Genomic DNA, 26,991 nt, shown 5'->3' with positions numbered 1-26,991 from the left:
GATATCTTTTCTGTATCGGATGCCGCTGGTTAATGTTGGTGTTAAACGAGCTGAGAATTCCAATAAAAAAAACTTTTAGTCTTATTATTATGAGTGTACAAACGTACTGTTTTATGTTAAAGGGACATTCCTGAGTTTATTGCAATTTTTAAGATGTTATCGACTAACAGATACTTTTTGACGACTGTAATTACATATCAAATATATTTTTCTGCATAAAATATTAGTGGCTGTATATTAAATGTGTTTCTGATCGTTCTAATATTTGTTCTAGGTTAAATTTAATTTTATTTCCTAAAAAAGATTTTTTCGTACGTACGAAATTATTTGAAGACAAAATCCAGTTTGGGCTTCTTAAAAATATTAAGACGACCAAAAACACATTGAATATATAGACACTGATATTCTAAAAAAGAAAATATATTTAATATGTAAGTTTAATCGTAGAAATATTTTATTAGTCGGAAACATCTTACAATGCAGCAAAGTTGGGAATGTCCCTTTAAATGTCCCAACGCGCCTCGGATACAGCACTGGCTGAAATATTATTTAAAGAGAATAATACATGAGTGTCCGCTAGATACTATTTATCTCACAACGAGTTGTTTTATAATGTATCTAATGAGCGAAAGCGAGTTTAATACGTTTTTAAACAACGAGTTGTAAGATAAATGGTATCTAACGGACACGAATGTATTATTAGTATTCTGTTTCATACATATCCTCAAAACCAGGTTTTAAGCAAATGTTTTACATATTTTTCGATTAAAAGTTAACAGTCGTTGCAGTCTAATCGATTTCCTTCTTGTAGTTTTTCATTGGTTGTATGGCATCGGTGACCTGGTCATCACCTAGGAGCAGCCAGTCGTATGTCTTAAAATCGTTAACACACGTACACGTGTTAACAACCATGTGTAACCAAAAATAACGCATGGTGTTATAACCAACGAGTGTGTAAGAAATCTTCTTACATACTTGTAAATTGTATTTGTCGTTTCCGTAAAAGCTTCGTCGAATATATTGAAAAAATAAATGTAACCTTCGTATTTGTTGTAACACAAAAACTTGAAGAAACAAAAATCAAAATAATAACTTATAAATATACACAAAATCGGTAATGACGGAAGTTTGTTTAGTTTAACGACAAAACTAGAGAACATTGATGTATCAATCATCGACTATTGTATGTCAAACATTTGATAAATCAGATCCAACAGACATAATAGCACATACCACAACCCTTGATATACCAGTCGTGGTGCACTGGCTGGGAAATAGCCCAATGGGCCCACCGACGTGGATCGCTCACAGACTGACCGCGCATCAAGCGAGCGCTTTACCACTGGACTACGTCCTGCCCCCCGATAATGACAGATTCCCAAGCTATAATAGCTGTATATTATTCAGACATGTATTATTTTATATTGCAATACTCCCCACCCCCACCCCCTCCACGCACGCACACACACACTTGCACACACACTTGCACACACATTGTCTCCTAACCACTACCAAACTTAACAGAAAGTAGCTCAGAACTTTCTTTTTTTACAAACAGCAATAATACTTATTTAAAGAAAGAAATGTTTTATTTAACGACGCACTCAACACATTTTATTTACGGTTATATGGCGTCAGACATATGGTTAAGGAGCATTATGACAGTGAGAAAGAAGCTCGCTACCGCCACATGGGCCACTGTTTCCGATAAGCAATTTTGATAAGCAATAAGGGACGTTTTATATGCACCATCCCATAGACAGGATAGCACATACCACAGCTTTATACATCAGTTGTGGTGCACAGGCTTGAACTAGACACAACCCAATGGGTCCACCATGTGGGATCGATCAGTCGACCTACCATGAGCGAACGCTTTACCTCTGAGCTACGTCCCGCTCCATATACAAAAGAAGCCTTAAGTGGGGTTCGGGTTGTGCAGAGGGTCACACCTCCACCAATCGCATGCATACCATATTCTTCTCTCTCTCTCCCTATAACCATATAACCATAGATTAAAATATGTTGAGTGCATCGTTACATAAATGACGTCTCTCTCTCTCTCTCTCTCTCTCTCTCTCTCTCTCTCTCTCTCTCTCTCTCTCTCTCTCTCTCTCTCTCTCTCTCTCTCTCTCTCTCTCTCTCTCTCCCTCGCTGTCTATGTATTCCACAATATAATTATAATATTTGATACATTTTTTTTTCTTCATGTTTACAGATATTTTCTTAAATATAGGCCATACTACGATTTGTGCGGATAGGACGATAGAACCGAACATTAGTTTGAAACGCACTATAGAATGATGCTTTTGATATGCAAATGACCTTAGTTATTTATAGGAGAAATAACGTGCATTCAAACGACACAGAGATTTTTAAAAAGTGGAATTAAGTCAACTTCGTGCATTTTATATGATGATTTGTATATAAAACCTGTCGGGGTTTGGGTTTGTTTTCATGTAAATGCAAAGAAAACAAATATCGAATAGGAAATAAACGTAACATTTGCAAAAAACTTTGGGTCTAAATAATTGAACAGGATAATAGTGATGATGTGTTATAGTAACAACTGGCCAGCTACGACGCGTGCAGATTCTATTTAGGTAGTGCTGTTTCATTTTGTCCTGCATATTAAAAAATAACATTGTACTTGCTCTATAATATATGTTAATAAAGCAGTACATTCTTAATCCCAGCATATAAATTTAATTTTTTACACCTTCATAGATTTAAAGATATACAAACTGCGCAAATAGTGCATTTGTTTTATTTGCAAAATCTATCTGACAATTTTCTAAAATTAAACAATGTTGATAACGCTCTAACTCGTAGATGGCAACAGTGAAAATAATTTTTGTCTAACTTGAAAACCTCTCGACTTACACTGATTTTTGCATTTTAAAAATGAAAAAAAATGCCTGAAAGGGGCCGGACTTAACATTAGAAATCCAAATTCCCCCGGAAGCAAACTGCGGATTAATTCAATATTTGGAAACCTTTATGCAGATAGGCAATAGAAATTAACTCAAGAGTTTCAAGATTTTTTACCTGTAAGTTTCATAGAAACTGACATACAATCAGAAATTCGAGATAGAGGCCAATACACATAACCTATACATATACATTTTTTATACCATCAATCCCCTGGTGGGCCTAACTACCTACCAAATGTCAGCTATATAGGCCCGGAACGTTTCATACAAAATGACAAAACAGACGGCGGAACAAAACAAATAATACACAATACTACAAAATTCGCGATTGAGGCCAATACACATGTATAACCTATACATATATATATATATATATATTTTTTTTTTTAATACAACCAATCCCATCCCCCCCCCCTCCCCCGAAGTACCCAAATCTAGGAAAAAAATCATAGAAAAAAAACCCACAGGAAGAAAAGTCACAGACAAAAAGTCACAATTTTTAAATAAAAAAATATATTAGGCAATGAAAGGCAGACCAAACACATTTTGTCACTAAGAGTTTTTGTTAAGGTTCTTTGTTTGGTTTAAGCGGATGTTCCACCCGATGCCATAGAGAAATTCTGCCACAATCTAGCGGTCCTCAAGACGATGGACACATAGCTTGCGAAGGCGCTCTTGCAGCTGCACATAGCGTCGACGAACCTGTCATTGACGTGGGTTGCCAACCGCATCCTGCTTGATGATGCTGCTCACTGTCGCCTGCTCACGTTGAAACCATTCAATAACACGCCACGCTGAGGGGTGGTAGTAGCCCACAAGGTTGAAAAACATGTTGTTCCAACCTTCACACAAATTGTTCGTAGGAAGATTATTTTTCATAGTGGCGTCATGAACTTCTTCTTCTGCGTTCAATTTTTTTTACACCGTTATATCAGTAATCCGGAGGTCGTCGACAGGTCCCCAGAGTTTGGTGTTGAGGGACGTGTCTTCCGTCCAAACTTTCTGTCGAATTTCTTCTAGGTGCGAGCAGGTTTGTAGAACGAGTTCCGGTGTTTGCTCTTCAGCACCACATTCACACTGGGCCACCTCTGCAAGTTCTATCCTTTTTAGGTGCTTCTTTAGGCCACAATGTCCAGTGCGAAGACGGATGATTAAAATGTATTCTTTTCTGTCTAGTTGGTTAATGCTGTTACAGTCAGGGCTGTATCCACCATACCTCGCCTTCCAATCATATTTGAATTTTTTCTTTAGGATTGTCTTGGCTTCATTGTATGGTATGGAAGAGTTGGGTTGTGGGAGGCAGCTGCCTGCTTTGGCCAGTCGGTCGGCATTTTCGTTGACTGCAGCTCCTACATGTGCAGGGATCCACTCTAGTATCACCTTGCTGCTTTGATTAAGAGCATTCAGGTTTTCTTGCAGTTGTCTAATCAGAAGTTCTGAGGGTCCTGATGAAAAGGACGAGAGCTGACAAGGAGTCTGTCAGAAGCACTGTATTCTGTTGCTTTCCTTTCTCTATCAGAAGCGCTGTCGCGGCAATCAGGGCCTGCAATTCTGCTATGTAGTTCGAGCTTAGCTTATCAACTGGAATGGAGAGGGAAGCCTAGGAGCCATCTGGATTACTGATGTATGCTCCACTTTCACCTTTTCGTATAGCATTCTCCGCTGAGCCATATGTGGATGCATGGATCCAGGTTGTCTTTGGATATTGCCTGTCTATCAATTCTAGGGTGAGTGCCAACTGTTGAGATGGTGATTGCTCCCCCTTTTTTGTAAGTCCTGGAACATCAAATTTGATTTCTGGGAGATGGTGTGTTGGTGATCAAACATTTGGAGAAAGCTCTTCATATTGACTGGCATTTTGCACGGGCACATCAGTATGCATTTTTTGCAGGTCCTTCACATAGTGGTTGAGACTTTGCCTTTTCAGTCTGTTTTTTGTTTTGTCTTGGAGCTTTTGGTGTAGGGGGTGTGACGACAGTCTTTTTATCTTTTCTCCTTGGATGAGGACCTTATATTCTCGCCTGGACTCCAGCGGCTCAAGGCATGTATTTTTTTCCATTTCTCCAATTGGAGTGCTCTTCATAGCACCGAGGATGATTCTGAGACCCATGTGCTGCACTTTATCCAACGTATTTGAAGCAGTTGTCCAGGTTGGAGAGGCGTATTCCATGGTAGGTATTATAGTTCCGGTGTATACCTGTTTGGTGATCTTGGAGTTGGCACTCCAGTTAGTCCCAGCCAATTTCTTCATTAATGACAGTTTCCTGACAGCTCTTGCCTTTGTGGTATCGATGTGAGACGTACATGTCAGCCGTGTATCTAGTGTCAGTCCCAGGAAAGTTGGTGTATTTGATTGTGGCACTGGCTGGTCTTCAAGTTTTAGCTTCACTTTCTACTTTTGAGTAGAGAGGGAAAAGAGTGATGAAACTGTTTTTGTTTGGTTGAGCTGAAGTCCCAATTTTTTGGTCCAATCATTTACTTTGTTAATGGTGAGTTGGATTCTGTAGGTTGCAGTTGACGTATGCTCCTCGGAGCTCCACACAGTAAGGTCATCAGCATGTAAGGTGTTGGCGACGTACTTTGGTATGGCTGTTGTGATGTCATTTATGTAGACAAGAAACAAAGTTGGTGATATCACACTTCCCTGGGGCACTCCTCTCATTTTGACGATGATGCTGACTATGTTGTCTACCTCCACTCTTGCAGTGCGTTGGTACAGGTAATCACTCAGCCATCTGTGCATCTTCTCATTGACACTTGCTTCCAGAAATTTAAGCAACAGCCCCTCTTTCCAGACTGTCAAAGGCTTTTGACAGGTCAAAGAATACTGCAAGCACTTTCTGTTTCTTTTGGAAGACATTGTCGATTTCCTGAGTAAGGTAAGCCAGCTGATCGTCTGTACTATAGTGTTGTCGGTAGCCTGTCTGTGTAGGAGTCAGGATAGAGTTGGACTCCAGATGCCAGAGAAGGCGCTTGTTGATGACTCTTTCCATCAGTTTACCCACGCAGCTAAGGAGACTGATTGAACTATAACTTCTGGTCTCTTGCTTGTCTTTTCCTTTCTTAAGGATGGGTCTGATATGGGCTTTTTTCTACTTTGCTGGGACCTTCCCTGTATGCCAGCTTTGACTGAAAATATGCAAGAGGGTTTGCTTTGCTCCAGGTCCGAAGTGTTTTAGCATTTCATTTGTGATTCCGTCAGGTGCCTTCTTCTGTTTGAGTTTTATCGGTGCATCTTCAAGCTCATGTAGACCCAAATATTTTTTCATGCAGGAGCTAATCTCTGGGTCTGGAACTTTCTTCAATTCTCTGATCTTTTTTCTGACTTCCCCTAGTCTACCTGATGAGACTTTGATTTCACTTTCAGATTGGTAGACTTTGGCAGAGATGTTTGCCACTGCTTTCTCTGTGACAGCACCTTTCTCTGTTTTGAGAGTTGTTTTGGTTCTCTTTGTGTTGTCTTCATTCACAATTTGTGTGAGTTGCCAAAGTTTTGTTGTGTCCTTTTCAAGATTCAAGGATGAGGTTTTCTCCTGCCAGCTTGTCCGAGTTTGTTTTATTTATTTTTTGTCGATAAATGCTGTTTTGCCCTGGTGGTATTTAACGATGTTTCGATTATTTGGAGTTTTCTCCAGAATATCCCTGGCCTCACTTAGCTCTTTGTGCAGTTTGTCGAGAGTGGAGTTCCAGAATGGTCTGTAGTTTCGTCTTCTTCCCCTCGGTATCGTTTGCTTTGCTGCATCGAGGATTGCAGCTGTAAAGCTGTAGGCTTTTTTGTCAACACTCTGCTTTGAAATAAAGATTTCCTGGTGATAGAGTCAGTCAATTTTTTTAAGAGATCCCAGTTTGCCTTTTTGTATTTCCAGCTAGGTTATAACTTACCTTCAGTGCAATCGATTTGCTTTTTTATGTTCAGGATGACTGGTTTATGGTCACCACCTCCGGGCTGCTAGCACACTTCTCTGGCAGTGATCTTCTGGATGTCATCAGTGGCAATGGCAAGATCAGGGTTGCTGGTGGTTCGCCATGCTCTGAAGTAGAATGTGTGTTGGTCACCTGGTTTATTTATTAGGATGACATGGTTGCTGATCATCCACTGTTCTACCTCTTCTCCTTTGACATCTAGGCTTTAATACACTCAGCTGGGAGAGTGGCTGTTGAAATCGCCTACTACAATCCAATTTTCATCATCAGGTTTAACGTTGTTAAACAGAGTCATCTTGTTTGTTGGGCTGTAAAGATTGCAGACAGTGACGTTCCTGTGTTATAGAATAAGTTTTACAGTGATGTATTCTGTGTCTGCGTCACTTGATCTTTCAACTTCCACAGAGGAGAGAGTGTTCTTGACGAGTGTAACAACTCCACTCTTTGGTCGATTTTCCCGGTCTTGTGTGTGAAGTTCATAGCCTCGAACAAAGAATCTATGAGAGCTGTTGAGGTGGGTCTCTTGAACACAACAGATGTCAATGCTTTGGGTTTTGAGGAAGTTCTACAGCTGTCTTCTTTTGTCGCACTCCTTCAGCATTCCAATACATCATGCGAAGTTGTTGTTGATTGGTAGTTCTACTCTGATCTCCCCCAGTCGTGACAGGAGACTCGGAGCTGCGGTCAGTAGCTTGGTTTGGGACCCTTCGAGACCGGGAGCCCGGCGTCGTCCCATCCTGGCTGCAGTCAAACAGAACGACGCAACATCTTTCTAATGATACTTGTACGGCCATATGATTGTAAAAGCGTAGACATCCGATTATCTCCCACGTCGTGATTGCTGATGTCTTGCGACTTCGGTGGTTGGGGTTTTTACTCGGGGTATTAAGCCTCGTCCCCAAGAATGATTACCAGCCAAGGCTATCGAGTCCATTCCACCCGGGTGATTTATCATCTGAGTTGTCCTCTTAGATAACTTGTCTACCAGGACTAGTGAGTGTTACCTGCCCAATGATGTTTTAGATTGGAGTTATCTTCTCCTAGGCTAGCTGCTTGACAAGACTATCGGGCCTAGCCTGCTCAGGTTTTTGGGTCAGAGATTTCCTTCTCCTAGACAGTATTTCATGACTTACGTCCTTTGTCTGTCCGTGCTAGTTGCCCATAACTGGGGCTGGATTAGTGTGTCAGACTGTGTCCATGAACACTGCAACTCTGGGTCCCCAGCTGCTTCGAGACCCCCCTCAATCTAGCCTAGGTCTATGATGGCCCATTTACCGGGAGTATTGTCTGCGGAGAGGTTGTGTACCGGGAGGGTGGGACTTACGTGCATCTGCCCTCCTTTTCACCATGTCAGGTTATCCAGCGGCTGCAGATGAAAGCGAGAGCGGCGGGTTATAGGCCTACGCTACATTACAGCACTACACATCTCACAGACCTGTGGTCAGGAAACCACTACATCACGGCGTCATAAACGTTCCACAGGACAGGAGCGAACATTGGTGGCACACGGCGCAACCTGAGCGGAGCACCGGGCCTGTCTGCTGGCTGCTGAACCTGTCGGAATTAACCATTTTCGAATGTACAATAAAAGTCATCGACTTCAGGTGTATATTGCGACATGACAGCTTTACGGTGTTCTATACCCTTCTCAAATTCATCTAATGGCAAAAAGGCGAGAACATCCATCATACCACAAAATAGGCGAAAGTCAGCATCGGCCATATAGTGTGGACCCAAGCCTAAATCCTGAATCTTATGCCAAGTGCATTGCGTAAGATGATAGACTGTTAACGGTCATTGTGATTTTTGTCTTTGTTATTTTTTTTCCTACACTAAATTGTGACTTTTTTATCTGTGACTTTTTTTCCTGTGACTTTTTTTTTTTCAGCCACCGACGTACCCAACTACCTACCACATTTCAGCTAAATCGACCTAGAACCGTTCTTACACGATGACAAAACAGAGGGGATACAAATATTAAGTTAGTTGAATAACTTATAAATGCAATGCATATACATAAATCTTTAAAATTTCACAACACACATTCACGCACGCACACGCACTGGTGTACTTTGTATGAATGTTAACGGTTACCCGAATGTATACATGTATATTGATTATGTAACAGAGTGTCGACTGTAATTTACTAAATAAAACAATCTGTCTGCAATAATTTCTGGAACTACTTACGACAATAAGAACTTTCATAATTAGGCTTATTTATCGGAACGGAGTATGTGTTACACAATACAATACCCTGTTCCGATAAATAGGCAAGTTATTGGAGAAAAATACAATCACAATTAATATCCATTTTTGACGAAAATTGCATGTCCACAGTACATGGTACCAAAATAATATAGATAATAAATATCTATTAATACACTGTTTTATTATAATTACAATCATTGTATTTCTTTATAAGAAAGAGGTTGACATTCCATAAACAGATGATTTTGTGTAGATTCTACAATCCAATAGTTTTTTGTTTTGTTTTTTGGACAAATTAAGATGTCCATAAAAGTGGGGTTTATTACGTTATCCCCATTATTTTGTCGATTAGGGTAATTCATATTGTATATTAGTTATTATTTTAGACATTTATAGGAAGAAAAATCATCATTATGTATAAGAGTAATAATATTAAAAAGTCAAATTAATTTGACTGTGCTTGCATAGAGAAAGGAATGTTGTTCATGGTGCGACCTTTTTAAGGATGTTTATTACGTTATCAGGTTTTCTCAGAATCGGCCATTTCTTCAATATATTGAGCCCTATCTCATTGTTGCCCATCACCTTACCACGCAAATAAGGAAAAGACAGCTAAAGCTATTCTATAATTTACCCATGATATCCATGTCATAAACCCATGTGATAATTTAGTGTATTAATCCGGTTAATAATGGTATGCAAATTTGCAAGGTCTCTAGGTAAGGTATTGCAGGCTGTCCAGGACACCCTTATGAAAAATAGGAATGAAAATATATAAAAAGTAGGACAAAAGTAGGACAAAAGTAGGACTGAAACAGTACGTAGCAACATCAATCATGCTCATACTGGAAAAACGAATGTGTTAAATTCAAAAAGTGATATTACTGAGAAAACACTTTTAAATTTATTTGTGGTGCACACACTCCTTAGTTTGTACCTATATTTTCTGTTCTATCCAAAATCACGTGAATCTTTTATATAATGGTCACGTTATATAGTTATTTGAAATATTTCAAGGTATTGCGAAAAAAAAACTCCCACGGAAAACTATATGTGGGACAGACGGAAAGAAGGATTGAGAGAAACCTATAGTTTAAATAGAAATAAAATCTAATCTCACATTGACTTTTGGGATGTAAATTTAATATGTTGACATTATATGGTATATTAAACTCATCAAGATCAGTTATTGCCAGCAGATAGGATTTGGATAAGATATATAAATTTGCGAACGACGATCACATTTTTATATTGTACAACTCTAAAATTAATAGATTGCTCTTTGAAGTTTTAGATCGATGAATTACTTAATACTGATTCTTCAAATTTTTTAAATCTTCTACTACATATCGCATAATTTGACAGGACAAATTCCTCACTTATATGAGCAGAAATTGCATCATTTCAGCACGACTTCCCAAAAAAAATTCGGGGGAGGGGCATGCTCCCACATACTCCTAGTGTCGCTTCGCACCTATGGCGCTCGCATAGTATAAATCGCATCATATGCATTGTGTTCATGGCCGTACAAACTTTTAATTGCTTCCGCATCGGAAGTAACACAAACATTTAGCCACAAATATTTTAAAAAAATCCTCTTATAATTATGACCCTTTTTGTACTTTCCTTAAGACTAAAAATACCTGTATGTTTTAAAACCATAGATGGGCATTTCGGAAAGAAAGAAAGAAGTGTTTTATTTAACGACGCACTCAACACATTTTATTTACGGTTATATGGCGTCAGACATATGGTTAAGGACCACACATATTTTTTTAGAGGAAACCCGCTGTCGCCACATATGCTACTCTTTTACGACAGGCAGCAAGGGATCTTTTATTTGCGCTTCCCACAGGCAGGATAGCACAAACCATGGCCTTTGTTGAACCAGTTATAGATCACTGGTCGGTGCAAGTGGTTTACACCTACCCATTGAGCCTTGCGGAGCACTCACTCAGGGTTTGGAGTCGGTATCTGGATTAAAAATCCCATGCCTCGACTGGGATCCGAACCCAGTACCTACCAGCCTGTAGACCGATGGCCTGTCACGACGCCACCGAGGCCGGTGGCATTTAGGATGTCATGGGCTGGTATGCATAAATCTCAGCTGAAGATTCACAAGTAACTGTGCTCTTCTACGATGCAGACGAGACTTTGACAAAATTTTACAGCTGTGTAAAACTGTTTGTTTATTTACGTTTGTTTAAAGGGACAGACCCTAGTTTCAAGCCATGAAAATTAACACTAAGTTTAGTTAATCTACAAACCTGTAACACATTTGGATAAAGTTACAATTGAGTGAAACATGAGACTGACTTTGAAATGGTGAAATACCCTCTAAAAATAGACTAAAACTCGACTCCATAAGTGTTACTTCTCAGACGCACGTGCTTTTTTAAAAATATGTTAAATGCATTTTGTGATATTAAAAACACTAGGAAGACCAACAACACTTCGAATGTACGGAAATTGATAATCTTAACCGTAAAATGTAAACTTGTAAAGTATGATTTCAGTTAACAAAAAACGGCTATAATAGTATAAAATATGCCTTAGTGTTTAAAAACTAGGGTATGTTCCTTTAATATTACACGCCATTTGATATTTTATTAGTAAACGTTAACATTATCGGCAATATGAATTGAGTTGGTCTATTAGAACCTCAAAAGGCGACAGTCTCTTTAAAAAAAAAAAAGGAAGAGAAAAATACAACCCAAGGGAAGTAACTCGAACTCTGCTTCCTTTACAAACAAATCCTCGTGTAGACGTCAAATGTGCATGTCACATGATGTAAATTAAACAGATGAAATGACAAATAGCAACATGTGGACGATTTTATTTTTACACCTGACACCACAATGTGTTATGGGCAGTGTAGCGTAATGTGAATCCCTTCCAGATTTATACACGGGGCCGATATGGAGCTTCTGTATCTGTCTGCTTTCGCAAGCATCGTCTGTACTTTCATTTTCCTGAGTTTCAGATATTTATCTCTACTGCGATGGATCAGTGGACAGGCCTATGTATTCAGCAAGGTTATTGTCAATTGACTATTTCTTTGTAATCTAGAGTGTATTTATATAATTTTTAATGCCTGTAAGAAGTCCGAAATCAGACCTAGAAACTTAAAGTGTTAATTGCTTTTAAACTTAAAAGTTTAATTAAGGTTGATGACGGTCACGTTTCGTACCTTTGTTTTGGTTTCGTACACAATAAATATAACATATCCAACGGTACTATTTTGATGTGATATATTTAACAAAAGGTACTTTTTTGTGTGTTTCTTTCTGGAGACTTGATTTGTCATCAAATAACCACCATTCAGATTTCTTGACATGTTAATTGGACAGGTGGGATGTAGGGCAAGTTGAAGTACCATAGTATGTCAGTGTTTATAAACAGACAGTTGTTATGCAAATAGCTACCTTTTTATTGCTATTTCTGCACTTTAAATTAGCTTTAAACTGGCTGCATTTGAAAAAGTTACCCACATATGTTAAAGGGACACACCCTAGTTACGGCGTTGTTTTTCGCTATTAAACCCATTTTTTTTCACAAATAAAATTGCACTTTACTTACATTTTATTATTTAGAATACACATTTCCATTCACCTGAAGTGCTTTTTGGTAATCCTGGTAATCCTGATGTTTGTAAAACCACGAAATGCATTTTTTGTATTTCTTAAAATGCCCCGCGCACTCGAGAAAAAAACGTTAAGCAAGCGAGGTCCAATCTATTTTTAGAGGGAATCTTCCTGTGTAAACGTCACAGACATTGGTATACCACGTGACCGTTATCATTTTGGTTCGGTTTGTTTTCTCGTGCACAGTTCGCGCAATCAACATCTGATTTGTTGTCGTTTGCTTGTTGTTCATTTGTGAGATATTTCTTCACAGTTCGTGAACATTTTCAGTAACAATAAAGTTCAGACAAGTAAGTGTCTCAATACAAAATGTTACAAACCCTTAAAACCTATAATTTTGCTAAGTCTACGATATCTGGAGAGGGGATACAACCAGGACAGAACAGTTGGAACATGTCCAGGAGAGGTGAAAGGAACGCACTCCAAGTCTGTGAAATTTGTCGTGACGTAGGCATTGTTGTGCTTCGAGCGACATCTACCGGTGACATCAGAATACTAACTTTCAAAATTATTTCAAGCAATTGGGACATGGGGATTCCCATGGTATTTATCGATATAAAACCTGCTTTTTCACTCCATTTGATAAAAACGTGATCTAAGTGTTACAGGTTTGTAGATTAACCAAATTATAATTTATTTTCCCTGGATGGAACTAGGGTGTGCGGCTTTAAGAACTATCATACTATGGCATGTATCAGTTGTATGTATTGTTCACTACATAACCCATTTCTGTTAAACATTTAGTTTACAGCCAGAACTTTCAAAACAAAACTGATCAATGTTTTTTTTTGTTATATGATTTTTTATTTTTTTATTTGTTGTCAAAACAAGTATTTATAATAATTTATGAAATAGTTTAAATATTTTTAAAGCAAATTACAAATTAGAATCTTCGACAATCAATTTTAATGAATAACATTTCTGTAATATGAATATATCAATTCTAATGTCTTGCAGTTGTCTTATAAATTCAGCAAATTAATGGTTATCAGTGGTAAAATTGTTTGGTTAAAAAATATAAGATACATTCAAAGTTATAATAAGTAAAATAGTATATAATAAATAATGACTCACGACAAGAAAGATCGTCTGTCAGGACACGTCAACTGAAAATTATGGTTTATTAACAAAATTATCATCCATTGAAGACTAATGTTGCACTTATGTTTAACACTTTTATTAAACTTATATTTCACTGTCTTAACAAGAGGCCATGATTAATTTTGTTTGACTTTTGCAACAGAAGCATTTAGGTGGAACAAGTACACTTCAAACAGGACAAATGAATATGCAAGTTGTTTCATGACAAGTGGATGGTTGAGAGGGTGCGAAACACTGCAACTTTGTTTGAACTACATGTATCATACTTCCCTTTTAACACCAGTTAGTTTTAAATTGTCCACCTTCTCAACATTTAAATGCTTCTGGGTTTTTGAAAAATCTAAAGTCTATTTATAGATATGTTTGTATTTTTTAATTTTAGAGCCAAGAACATTTTACAGCCGAAGAAGTAATGGACCTTCTGAAAACATCAAAGGTGATTGAAACATTTTATTGCTTTTTAAAAGAACAAATGGATTAGGCACAAGTTATACAACTTACTAGGCCTTCTCCATAATACATACATGTTACAACAGTATTATATTTTTGCAATTTAAATATGAATAGGAAGAAATATTGTTGAAAAAGAGAACAAATAAAGGAAACGGAAAAAAGATGCAATGTGTGTTCTGTAATTAGACAGCAGATTTTCTAAAGGAAAACAAAAAAGATTCATTTTTGATTTACTAATTAAGGGAAAAGGTGATATAAATATATATACAACCTTTCTGGTTTTTGTGATATTACATTATTAGAAATGCTGCTCTTTCTTTTTATTTAACATGCTACATTAATGACACAGTATTAAATGTTTGATGTTAATGATTAAAAAATATTTGATGTTTGTATTAAAGTAACTATTATAAAGTAGTGTATTCGGGGTTCCTCAACCCGGACATTGTCATTAATCAGTTGGTAATTAACAAACATAAACTTTAAAAAAAAAAAAAAATGTTTTGCGTGTGCAAAATACATAAATTATCACTGCTTAATTTTTAAGATATGAAACAATAAGATAGTTTCTGAACTACAAAGTAACTTGTTTTCTGGTGTATTGCAGTGCAATATTTGTAATGTAATATATATTATTGCTGCATTTAATTAAAAATCTAGTTTATAAAGTAAATTAGGAGCTTCCATCACAATAATTGACAATTTTTAATGACATTTGGCAGATGTTTAATCACTGAAATAGACTAACTACATAAACTGATTGACATGTGCATTCTTACATATTTACCATTACAGAAATGTACACATTTAGTCATATTTGCAGTGATGGAAGAAATGACACTCCCATTTACTTCACCAAATGCAATATAATTCAGGTCAAAGGGCCAATTTGAAATCTGAAATGATTTAGAATTTTCTATATTGTCTTTAAATGAACATGTAAAACCTTTCTAAACAAACTGAATTTTTTTTCTTCCAATGTGAAATATTTTGTGAATGGTTATCATACAAGTATGTTTTATGATTTTATAATAGTTTGGTCTTGGTTGAAAGTTTAAGAATATACATGTATTCCACAATATATTCAAATATGATAGTATATCACTATTACAATAAAACTCACTTTATAATTTCTCCTTTGCAGCCATTTCCTGTATCATGCCAAAAGGGTTGGAAGATTGACCATGTGAGCCACGGACACCGTGTGTGGTTTAACTTTTTGACTGTCCCCCACAATTTAAGCACAGCCAGCATTAAAGTGTTCAGTAGCTTCTGCCATCTGAGAGCATCTCCACAGGTTAGTTACCATTGAAGTTTGTGATGTATAAAAACTATTTATTCATAATGGATCATTCTATATTTTTCAAAAGTTCTCCATCATTTTGAGATGGTTTGCTACATATTGGTGGAGTGGACATGAAAAGGTTTATTTGGAAGAAGAAAAATGGTTGGGTTTTTTCAGACTCATTTTAATATACTAGCAGAAAAAAGTAACTGTATATGGTTATCATGTTGATAAAAACAGAATTTCAAGACATAAAATAATAAAATGATCAGATAGTATTTTTTTATTAGGCAATTCTGCAAAACTTCAATTCATTTAAAATGTCACAGCATCCGTCATTTCATTGCTATTGGGGATAAAAAACACGGGGGTCAAAAACCAGTTCACAAAGTTAATATGGCCACCATTTGTGTCGATGCAGGCCTGGCACCGTCGCCTCATAGAGCCTACCAAATTGTTGAAGAATGCCTGGGGAATGCTGTTCCAGATCTGGACTAACGTCTGACACAGCGCTGCCAACATCACCGGCTGGTTAGGCAGTGCACATACATGACGTTGCATCTCATCTCAGACGTGCTCGATTAGTGCAAGATCGGGTGAGACTGCAGGCCACTGCAACACATCGATGTTCTGCTGCACTAGAAAATCTCTTACCACCCGGGCAACGTGAGGTCTAGCATTGTCTTGCTGAAGCGTGATGTGACGTTGCTGTCCTTGCACAAATGGGAATGACGTGAGCCTGGATAATGTCGTCACGGTAGTGTACAGCATTCAAATTGCCATCGATGACCACAAGAGGTGTTCGTCCAGTTGACGTGATACCACCCCAAACCATGACACTGCCTCTGCCAAATGCACATCGCTCCACAACACAGGCGTCACTAAAACGTTTTCCAACACGACGATAGACTCTTGAAAGGCTGTCGCTGCTGTACTCATCTGTAAACAGAATACCAGCCCAGTCTCGGCGATTAAAGCGCAAGTGTCTTCTACACCAAGCCAGATGTGCTACACCATGGCGTCTTAGCAAAACTGGATGGACAGCCGGACGTCGCGGACGAATATGCCATTCACGTAATCAATTCCGTACAGTTCTGGAGCTGATGGCACGCAATCTAGGAATGGTCTGTGCTGTCAGACTTGCCATTTGGAAGCGATTCCTGAGGTGCAGGAATCGGATATGATTGTCCTGCTGTTGTGACGTCACGCATGGACGACCTGCACGTGGTCGGTCTCTGACATTACCAAATTGTTGAAAACATCTCCACAAAGCCTGAATAGTGTTTATGTGGACACTAAATTGCGTAGCAACAGCGCGATGGAGCATAGCAGCCTGGATCATACCAATTGCGCGAAGGTGGTCATTTTCATTTAGCCTGGGCATTGCTCTACGACCACTTTCAACCGAAAAAAACTGCTTTTCTGTTCCCCCAGTTGCCAAACAATGACCCAACAGTAGCAAAGTCGACAAAAGCTGGAGCAGTAAAATGTTGGGCGGAAAAAGCGTGAAAAACAGACCCATGTCTAAGAAGTGAAACGGCGCGTGCCAATACGGCATTGACCCAGCTATTGTGTGGCGGTGCGTTCACTGGTCAACTGCAAAACATCAGGCTAAAATATTGAGCAGTGTTAATTTTATCTGATTTTTTAGGTTACACTGTTACTTTTTTACGCTAGTATATATCTCAGAGAAAGTGGCTTTTATGCTTTATTTTATACGCATAATGTGACATTTATGAATTTCACACCTTTTTAAACAATGTTTTAATAATAACTTTTGAATGTTTGTACTGATGATTTTCATCCATTTTGTTGTCAAGATTGTTTTTGTTGCTAGCTTGAAATTATATTTTTAGTGAATCATTTTGACTAATCAGATATTTTAATTTAGGCACAAAAACATTCCATTTCTAGGTGGTGTTGCAGATTTTGAAAGACACCACATTAACGTAAGTTAGCAATGTTTTAGATATTGTACATTTTGATTCCAGATGGTGCTACAGGTTTTGAAAGACATCACATTAAGATGTGAATGGAAGCCCGGTGTTGTAGCCAGTTCATCTGTGAGAGGTGTAAGTTCTTTAGAAATTTCCACAAAGTTGAAAGGTGTGACATCACTTTCTGTGAAGCATGACATTATTATGGAGGAAAGAATCTGCAGTCCGAGATGGAGCAGGTTTGATACATGGTGGGAATCTAATGTTACAGAAACAACAACACAACAATACAAGAGGTCAGTTTCCTAGGTTTCATTACAAGTGAAAAGTACTGCTGTAAACCAGATTGATATTGCAATGTGGGTTTTTTGTTTATATATATATATATATATATATACTGAACAAAATAAGAAACTTCCGCTAACTTTGCTTGAACATAACTTGATGAAAACAAACCGGGGGAATAATTGTTATATATGCGTTTAAAGAGTGTTCCATGATGCATCGTTTGGTGCAAAAATCATGGCCATAGGTTAACAGAAACTAGGAGAAATTTTGACCAAGTGTGGTAGGGGTATAAAAAAAAAAACCCCACTTAATAACGGGTATGACCACCTCTTGAATTGACCACTGTAGTGCATTGCAGGTGCATAGAATTGACTAAAGTGTTGATTTCTACCTGTGGAATATTCCATTCCTGAATGAGCGCTTGACGAAGTTCGTTGATGTTAGTGGGTGGGTTGTGATGACGCCTCAATCGTCTGTCCAGACTATCCCAGATATACTCGATGAGGTTGCGATCAGGACTTTTAGTGGGCCAGTCATCAATGAAATCAATGTTATTTGTCCTAAGAAAATTTACAGTGTCTCTAGCTGTATGAGAGGTGGCATTATCATGCTGAAAAATCAAGATATTGGCATTGTTAAGGAACAGAGGAATGACATGATGAGCGAGAATGTCATCGCGGTAACGTTGAGCATTTAAATTGCCATCAGTGACGACTAGTGGTGAACGATAACCATGGGCCATGACTGCCCAGACCATGACACAACTCCCACCCCTGAAACGATCTCGTTCAAGAACACAACAGTCAGCATAGCGTTCATTTCTCCTACAGTAGACGCGCACCCTGCCATCACCACGTTGTAAAGAAAATCTGGATTCATTCGAAAAAAGAACGGTATTCCAGCATCGCTGTATCCAACGAGTGTGTACACGTGCCCAATTAAGACGATTTAGACGATGACGTTGCGTTAAAACGCATCCGACGTAAGGACGTCGTGCATGTAAACCGTTCTCCCGCAGATGATTACGAACAGTTTGCCCACTGATTCGGTTATTATGAAGCCCAGGTGTGTTAGCAGCAGTAGCAGTGGCAGTTTGGAATCGATTGCGCAAATGCGTGTTCATGATATAGCGGTCTTGACCACGCATTATAACACGCGGATGTCCACATCGTGGCAAGTCGTTGGTGCTTCCTGTCATTCGAAATCTTATGCGAATATTTCGTATCGCTCGACTAGAACTCCCAGCATGCCTTGCAACGTCTTCTATCGACATGCCAGCATCAAGCATGCCAATCGCCCGTTCGCATAAATTATTGGGTATTCTTGGCATACTAAAAATGCTAAAATGTAAAAACATTTAATTTTTTTACAAATTTCGAAGCGTTTTCATTCACTTGACAACAATGTCAGTAAGACAAGTAAAACAAATTGACCAAATACTACATGGGACATGTTGAACCATGCATGCACGTGTAAATTGAATTTCACGTTGTCGACGATTAACAGTGCAAAAATAATCGATAAAATTCATTAATCCTGATAATACAGCTCACGGCTAATACTACCTATATAATTACATTACACAATGAATTCTTTTAACACAACAAATACTATATGTACAAATCGGAAGTTTCTTTTTTTGTTCAGTATATATATAATCCCCACCATGGCATATGTTTGTGATATGTAAATATCACAAACAGCTGTTGGTAACTGCATTGCAGTCTGCAAAGAAAATAATGCTTGCATATAAATTTAACAGTGCAAAATTTATATGCATGCTTGTTAGTCCCCTACCGGTGCAACCGGAGAGGACTATAGGTTTCATCTCCATACTTCTGTTTGTCCGTCCATCCATCTGTCCCACATATAGTTTTCTTGATGTTTTATTCACAATGCCTTGAGATATTGGGCTAAAAAAAATTGTATGGCTTTAACATGGACTGTTACAAACATTTTGACTTTCATGGTGATTAAGGCCCTTGAACGTTTGAGATACAAATATTAGTTTTCTGGACTTTTTTTTTTAATGCCTCAAAATATTGAGTTAAATTTTTTTGTATATATACAGAACTTTACATACATTGTTTTTGCACAAGTTTATTTTTAATATATATATATATATATATTTTTAAATCTGGGGACCCCACCCCCTCAGTTTTGGCTCTGCACCTTCGGCGCTCACGTTTGATGAGTTCCATCTACATGAAATTTCGATCCCCTCACTAAACATGCTGGCTACGGGCCGGTATAAATGACAGTGAAACATGAACTGATATTAATTTTATTGTTGAATATTATTATCAGTTTGGTGACATTTACTATTTAACAATAGGTATGCTAATTTCTGAGGAGTAGTGCTGCAACAATAAACCGGTATACCGGTATACCGCGATAATTGATCAGCTCGATATGAATCGCGGTACAGTTTTGCGTACCGCGATTTTTTTTCCTTGTAACTTATTTGATTTGAAATAGGCAAACAAACAAACAAAAACCACATCATTTTATTAATTGGTGATGACAGGAAATGTAACAATCACGTCAAGCGTAGTCGGCTTACTTGTTGGCATACGAAGTGATAGGTCGGTTATACTTGGTTCTAACTTCTAAACAAAACGTGTCAAAAGTCCAGTGAAAATAACCAGTTAACGATAATTACAAATAAATGTTTTGTTACTTACACATTATCATTCGTTGTTCATTTACGTTGGAATACGGCTACGGCTATCATCTTCAAAGAAATAAACCAACAAATGAGAATCACACTTCGCTGTTTTTCACTGAACTCGTAATACTTCGGCCGATCGTTCAAAATACCTCGGCTAATAACCTCGGCTCTGGTTAAGTCGATCTGGCGAAACATTGTGACTCAATACGTACATTTCCGTGTTAAGCGAGCAGCAACGGAAAAGCCCGATAGTAAGGATTTCCGAATGTGACAATTTATGAATAGTTTGACCATTCACAGTCTGGACGTGTTTGTTTCGCTTGTGCACACTGCACGTGCTTTCGTGTGCTCGACTTGGGGGGTCCCTCATTTCGTTGTTTTTGTCAGCGAAGTGAAGTACTGGAATGTATGCAGCCATTGGAACTGATTGAACGCTGGAACGCTTCTCATTTCGACAGCCTGCACCACCAGGTTGGATTCTTTTTTAGCGAGATTCCTTGCTTCCACGTCATTTCTCCGTCTGACTGTCAACAGGTTTTTTTCGTGACTCATATGACGGCCATTCTGCAGAACGCCACGGTTGTTCGCGTTTAGTCTGTACATGTCCGAGCCTGTCCTAGCAGTACTGGAAGATTGACCGCCCCACTCTAAGAAGAAATATGAAGCGGGGTCGGCCCCTACTACTCTTTTTCTAGACTTTACCTTGCTTTATAGTGATACCATCTCGTATCCTCCGGAGTCGGGCCCGTCCGCACCACTATACCAACCCATGATGACTGGACTATACCCTAGTCTGATACTCTCTCTCGTTCAGACAGATCCGGCTTCTCAAGATCTGTATTTCAGCACAGCAGTACACCTTCAACGTCTATCGACTGTCAATCTAGGGGTTTTCTTGACGGGATGCAACCTATCTCGTCCCTTTAAGCTGTGCACCCAAACGGCCTTAACGAGGCCACTCGCGTGGACATATCGATCGGACTTTAAACTTTTAGATCTGCGTTCAAAATTTTATGTCGAAATTACTTCTTTTTAAAAATATTATTAAATAGTCCAATCCTCTCTTCTTTCTCTTATTTAATTTTGGACTTTCCTTCTAAAATGCTCCAAATTATATAAATATTCGGCCGAGCAGTCAATTCTTTTTTATTTTTGGATTGTAACCTTTTTTTTTTCTTTTTTTATTCTATTAACTTTTTTACTAATTGCTATTTTCAAAATTCTGCCCATTTTCATACCCCCCCTCCATCCCGAGTCAGGCCACCGATCTTATCGGAGGTCGGACTCGAGATGGGCGTGTTCGAAACCCTAGTGGTATATGGACACGTTAAATTAGTTATCATCATCATCATCATCATCAATAGTTTGACACCGTCACGCCAGTGTTCTAGTAGACTAGTATTGTGTTAAAAAATAAAAATATGGCCTAAAACATTTAGCCTGACAGCTGAAACTAATAAAGATCATTAAAAAGTTATGCCTTCTATTTTCATTAAAAAAAAAAAAACCCATAAATAATATCAATTATATTGCAATACATATTGCAATACAGTTTCTTATATCGCAATATATCGCAATACGGTTTTGACCGTATCGTTGCACCCCTACTGAGGAGAGCAATGACTTCTTGCAAAACAAATTCACAATGCCTTGAGATATTGAGCAAAAATGTTGTGTATGGCTTTAACATGGACTGTTACAGACTATTTTACTTTCATGGTGATTTACCTATTTTTGACAAAGTTATGGCCCTTGAACGTTTGAGATACAAATATTTGTTTCCTGGATTTTTTTTTTAATGCCTCAAAATATTGAGTTAAAATTTTGTATATATACAGAACTTTACATACATTGTTTTCACTTCCTATTTTTTGCACAAGCTTATATATTTATTATATATATATATTAAAAGAAATCTGGGGACCCCTCCCCAGTTTACAACTCCGTGCTTTCGGCACTCATGTTTGATGAGTTCCATCTACATGAAATTTCGATCCCCCCGCTAAACATGCTGGCTTACGGGCCAGTATAAATGACATTGAAACATAACAGATGTTAATTTTATTGTTGAATATTATTATCAGTTTGGTGACATTTGCAATTTAACAATTACGGTATGCTATTTTCTGAGGAGAGCAATGACTTCTCGCAAAACAAATTCAGGGGAGCTTTTTTTAGCTCCTGAAGATTTTGCACAGCAGTCACTGCTTGTGTAATGTGTGAAATACAAATTGACGTAATTTGTAAATCATACATGACGTCAGTAACAAAAAGGCGCTAACACCAGTAAAAATAAAAAGGAATTCCCCATTTACAAGTTCCGATCCAGATCGCACATATGTGTGATACAAGATCAGTTTATCACAGTTTAAAAATGTCTTTATCAATATAGTAAGATTGAATAGGTAGGTAATAAATAGGTTTATCATATACTGTTACAGATCAAGTTTGACTTTCATGGTGATTTACCTATTTTTGACAGAGTTATGGCCCTTGAACTTAGGAAATACAAAAAAGATCCCTTGCTACTATATGGAAAAATGTAGTGAGTTTCCTTTCTTAGACTATGTCAAAAATACCAAATGTTTTACATCCATAAGTCAATGTGCTCTAGTGGTGTAATTAAACAAAACAAACAAACTAAGAATTGAAAATCTGCATGACCCATTTATCGGTTACACAGAAATAGATCCAGGTAACCCATATCCCTTTTGCATAAATCGTTATAATCCAAACAAAAAATGCAAGAGAAAAGGGTTATGCAAAATTAGATTCGCGCGAGCAACATTCGAATGAAACGATTGTTCTAGCAATTGTTAGAGGCCTGGTATGACACCCGGCTGGCATGCTACAAACAATTGCTCTCGGGATGCAGTGCCATTCACCTTAGATACCAATACTAAGGTTATTAATATTGTCTAGTGCAAACTGGTATGTTTGGAGACCTGCCTTTAAAAATTTTCCTATAAATGTTCAATGAGGTAACTGTTGTGGCTTAAACTTTAGTATTTGTTATCTCTAGTAATTTTTTATGTTTTTGTCATAGGTAAAGTACTATACTAAGGCAATGTTGAGCCTGCCTATAACAACTTTTAAACCAATAACTTTTGCAACAAATAAACACATTAAAGTATTCCTTCATCCATTGGCAATAATTTTTATCTAGCAAGAAAAAACTTATCAATAAAGCCTCTGACCGTGGGCAATTCATATCTTAGCTATGACAATTGTTGTCCATTCCATCTTTAAATTCAAAGTCCTGCAAAAGGGTACTGTATTGCTTACTTTCTGTTTTTAAACTGAAGGCAACATTTGCCTTAAAATTCAACCCCTGCCACTATATAATACTGCCTCCTCCATAATTGTTCAGTCAACTAGTCAAAGTCTAGTTAAAAACTTTGGCTCACAACTGTCATTCTCTTTGAGATTTTTTTTTAAAAGCACATTTATAGCATGTAGTGCCATCTTTATAGGATTTTTTCCATTGTAGTTATGGTAAACAAAGGTGTGAAATATGTGGCAAAACATTAGTTTTGTTTTTCTATTAAATAAAAGGATTTTTAAAATTGGAATTGTCCAACAAAATTATGGTTTTGTATAGTTAAGTATATTTTTGTAGATACTGGCACAGGGAAGACAATGGGTGTTGCTGGTTTCTTCAGGTGAACGAGCAGTGCCAGTCGTGGGAGTTCTACGTCACACAGCCAGTGGAAGGTTGGTTTGGTCAGTATGTCTTTTAGCTTTCACTTTATTCACTGGCATGCTGGTGGCAGGACTGTATGCAACTCTGTACAGGGTAAAATCATTTGAAATCTCACTGATTTGGGCACAACGTAGACTTTTGTCTTTTCTGAGCGTAGGAAGGTTGTTTTAGTTCAGTATTGTTATTAACAGCTGCTGTAGAGTTGTCAATATTCAAAAATGCATTTCAAGTTATTTTAATGTAATTCAACTCAACATTTCAGTGGTTTTGAGGTGAAATATTTTGAGGTCAGCATGTAATTTGGGTGTGTTTATTTTGGGCATGTTTATCACCTCGACTTTGATGCACTCTAAAGCTCTGGACCCATATTCACAAAACATCGTAAGCGTAGTTTTACACTTTTACACGTAAACGTAAATCTACAACTGAAGAGCTATTCACAAAACAACGAAAACGTAAGTTACGTGTAAAGTTGGACGTAAATATAAGAGTGCCTCAGGTTGCAACTAACGCTGCACGTAAGTTGTGTACATATAATAAATCAAGCACGATTGCCATTATTTACGGAAACTAGCAGCATTTCCAATAAATGATGCAATTTACAATGGCGAACACCCATGGATTGAACATATTTTTTTTGGTGATCGAACGGATGTTTTCGACTCGGCCACTTTCTCCTGAGTGATCTTTTCCTTTTTAAGAAATGTCCTCAAGTTCGTACCAAAACACGGATCCCCACAATACCAAAATGCCATGGTCCACCATTCGCGGTGTTATTGTTAGCAGACGACAAACAAAATTGCGTTTTACTCATTTGTTATTTACCCCGGTAGCCATCGTTTCTAATGTGTTTTTATTAATTACTCCAGTGAGAGTGTTAAATCGTAGATTTACATCCAACTAAGTTATGTTTACATTTATGGCCGTCTTTGAGAATAAGGTGCTTCTTGCACGTAAACATAAATCTACAGCAAATGTAAGTGCTAATCGTAAACGTAAATTTACACCTTTTTGTGAATATGGGTCCTGCTCTAAAATGACTTTTTGCACATCATCACATAGTTTGGTGACGGTGATCATGGAAAAGCTGCTGTTTTAAATCTTCAGCTAATTTGCTGCATCTAAGCTGACATTATGCAGAATTTGTTCTTTGATGGTGGCAACCACAGATCAAATACTGCTATGTCTGTATTCAGCTGACAGTTCTCTTGTTATAACATGCATGTTCTGTTAAACTGATTTATCAATTTGTCTTTGTGGACAGACGAAATATTCTATTTCAGGGTGCTTTTGGGATTGCTGCTTTGATCAGAAGTCAAGATGGTTTTTAAAAAGGTTATTGAAGTTCGTAGTTGGTTTAAATGTTGGTAAAATAACAGCATTTAGCAAGGTGTGAGGCTGTATGTTCAAACCATGTCTCTGTTGAACGAAATAAATTCACTTTACCGACATCACCACTTTCTAATGAACAATGTGTCATCAAACCCAAGCAGTACCCCAATGAAAAGTGTGACATCTGACATATAATCTACCTGCAAGAAAATGGGGTGTCACATGGCATTTTTGAGATTTAATTAATGTTTTTATTATCAACCTTAATTTTTGCTAAAAATCATGGTAACCGTTACATTTTTGGGTGTACCCTACATTGGTTTCAACCTCTAATATACACTCAAGTTACATTAGTGTATGCATGCGGCACAAAAGTCTGTGCATGTTAATTACGTTACATTACATCTTGAAACAAGTGTTGGGGTATATTTGTAAACAAACAACCAATGTTAATTTAATTCATAAAACAGTTGTTAAAACAACACATCTTGATTGTGAATAATAATTATATGTATAAAACTGATAGATAACAATTTGATTGAAAAAACACTGAATTAATGCACCAGTCTCGATCAAACTGTGTTTTTGTATCACCTTTTGTGTCACCGCTGTAATGATCAACCTTGTATATCAACTCACACAAGGTTAAATAGAAGCTTCAATCCATAAATGAAATAAATGTTTTATATTATCTGTTAACATAAACATCCAAGTATTCTTTGAATTTCTCTTCAAGTGAGACAACACAACCAATATGGCTTCTCAGACTATAAAGCTTACAACGTGGCCTATTTTTAGCTATAGTTTGTTTCATAATTATCATTGATTGTCCTATATCTTTAACAAACACTATTTGTGCTCATGTACAGTTAATAACGGACAACTTTTGTTGAATAATGATCATAAATTTGACATTGGCTTTTTTATATTGTCATTGTGTGTTATCCAAACTAAAGAGCATGGAACACCATTTATATTTATCTTATTTGCATAATCTAAATTAACCTGAAAGTAACTATAATAGGAAGTGTTTGTTGCCTACAAAAGTTGAATCCATTACCTGTTTGTTGTTTCTGTTAACAGTAGCGACAGAATTGGTTGTTTTAATGTTTGCTGCGCAGACTTATGTGCCGTCATGTACATGTAGGCCAGTAAATACGGGGGGGGGGGGTGCCACTAAAAAAGTGCTCATTACTTGAGTTTACTTTCTTTTTTTATAAACTTTTAACACGTTTATTGTCCAGTCTGTTAGGAAATGCATTATATAGATCCATAACTGCTATTTGGTGTTGTATTGAAACTCATATAATGTGAAGAGGAGTCGTTAAATCATTAACTATACATCTGAAGTGCATGAGGTTACAAGATCAATTCCTGACAGTGAATCCACCAGTTCTCCTCTGTGTTTCATAACTGGTATATCAAAGTCTTTTCTGTGGAAAATACATATTTGCTGATTCCTAAATATCAGTTATTGCTTCTAGAATTAGGGGATAATATCACTGTGTT

General features: G+C 37.5%; 1 protein-coding gene across 2 annotated transcripts in view; it reads left to right on the top strand.

Moving 5' to 3' along the window:
* The first annotated feature begins 11,838 nt into the window (after nt 1-11,838).
* LOC121370654 overlaps nt 11,839-26,991 on the top strand; it is a 42,300-nt gene continuing 27,147 nt past the window's right edge. Inside the window, exons 1-5 of one of the 2 annotated variants that reach the window (XM_041496040.1) lie at nt 11,839-12,103; nt 14,196-14,249; nt 15,411-15,563; nt 17,543-17,784; nt 24,067-24,161. In XM_041496040.1, coding sequence (XP_041351974.1) covers nt 11,987-12,103; nt 14,196-14,249; nt 15,411-15,563; nt 17,543-17,784; nt 24,067-24,161 — 661 coding nt within the window. In that variant the 5' untranslated portion in view covers nt 11,839-11,986. Of the gene's footprint in view, nt 12,104-14,195; nt 14,250-15,410; nt 15,564-17,542; nt 17,785-24,066; nt 24,171-26,991 lie in introns of both variants that reach the window. The other variant, XM_041496039.1, reaches the window with a different exon arrangement.

Source organism: Gigantopelta aegis, chromosome 4 (assembly GCF_016097555.1).
Source record: "Gigantopelta aegis isolate Gae_Host chromosome 4, Gae_host_genome, whole genome shotgun sequence".
Lineage (NCBI taxonomy): Eukaryota > Metazoa > Mollusca > Gastropoda > Neomphalida > Peltospiridae > Gigantopelta > Gigantopelta aegis.
This window is presented reverse-complemented; position numbering and strand designations above follow the sequence as displayed.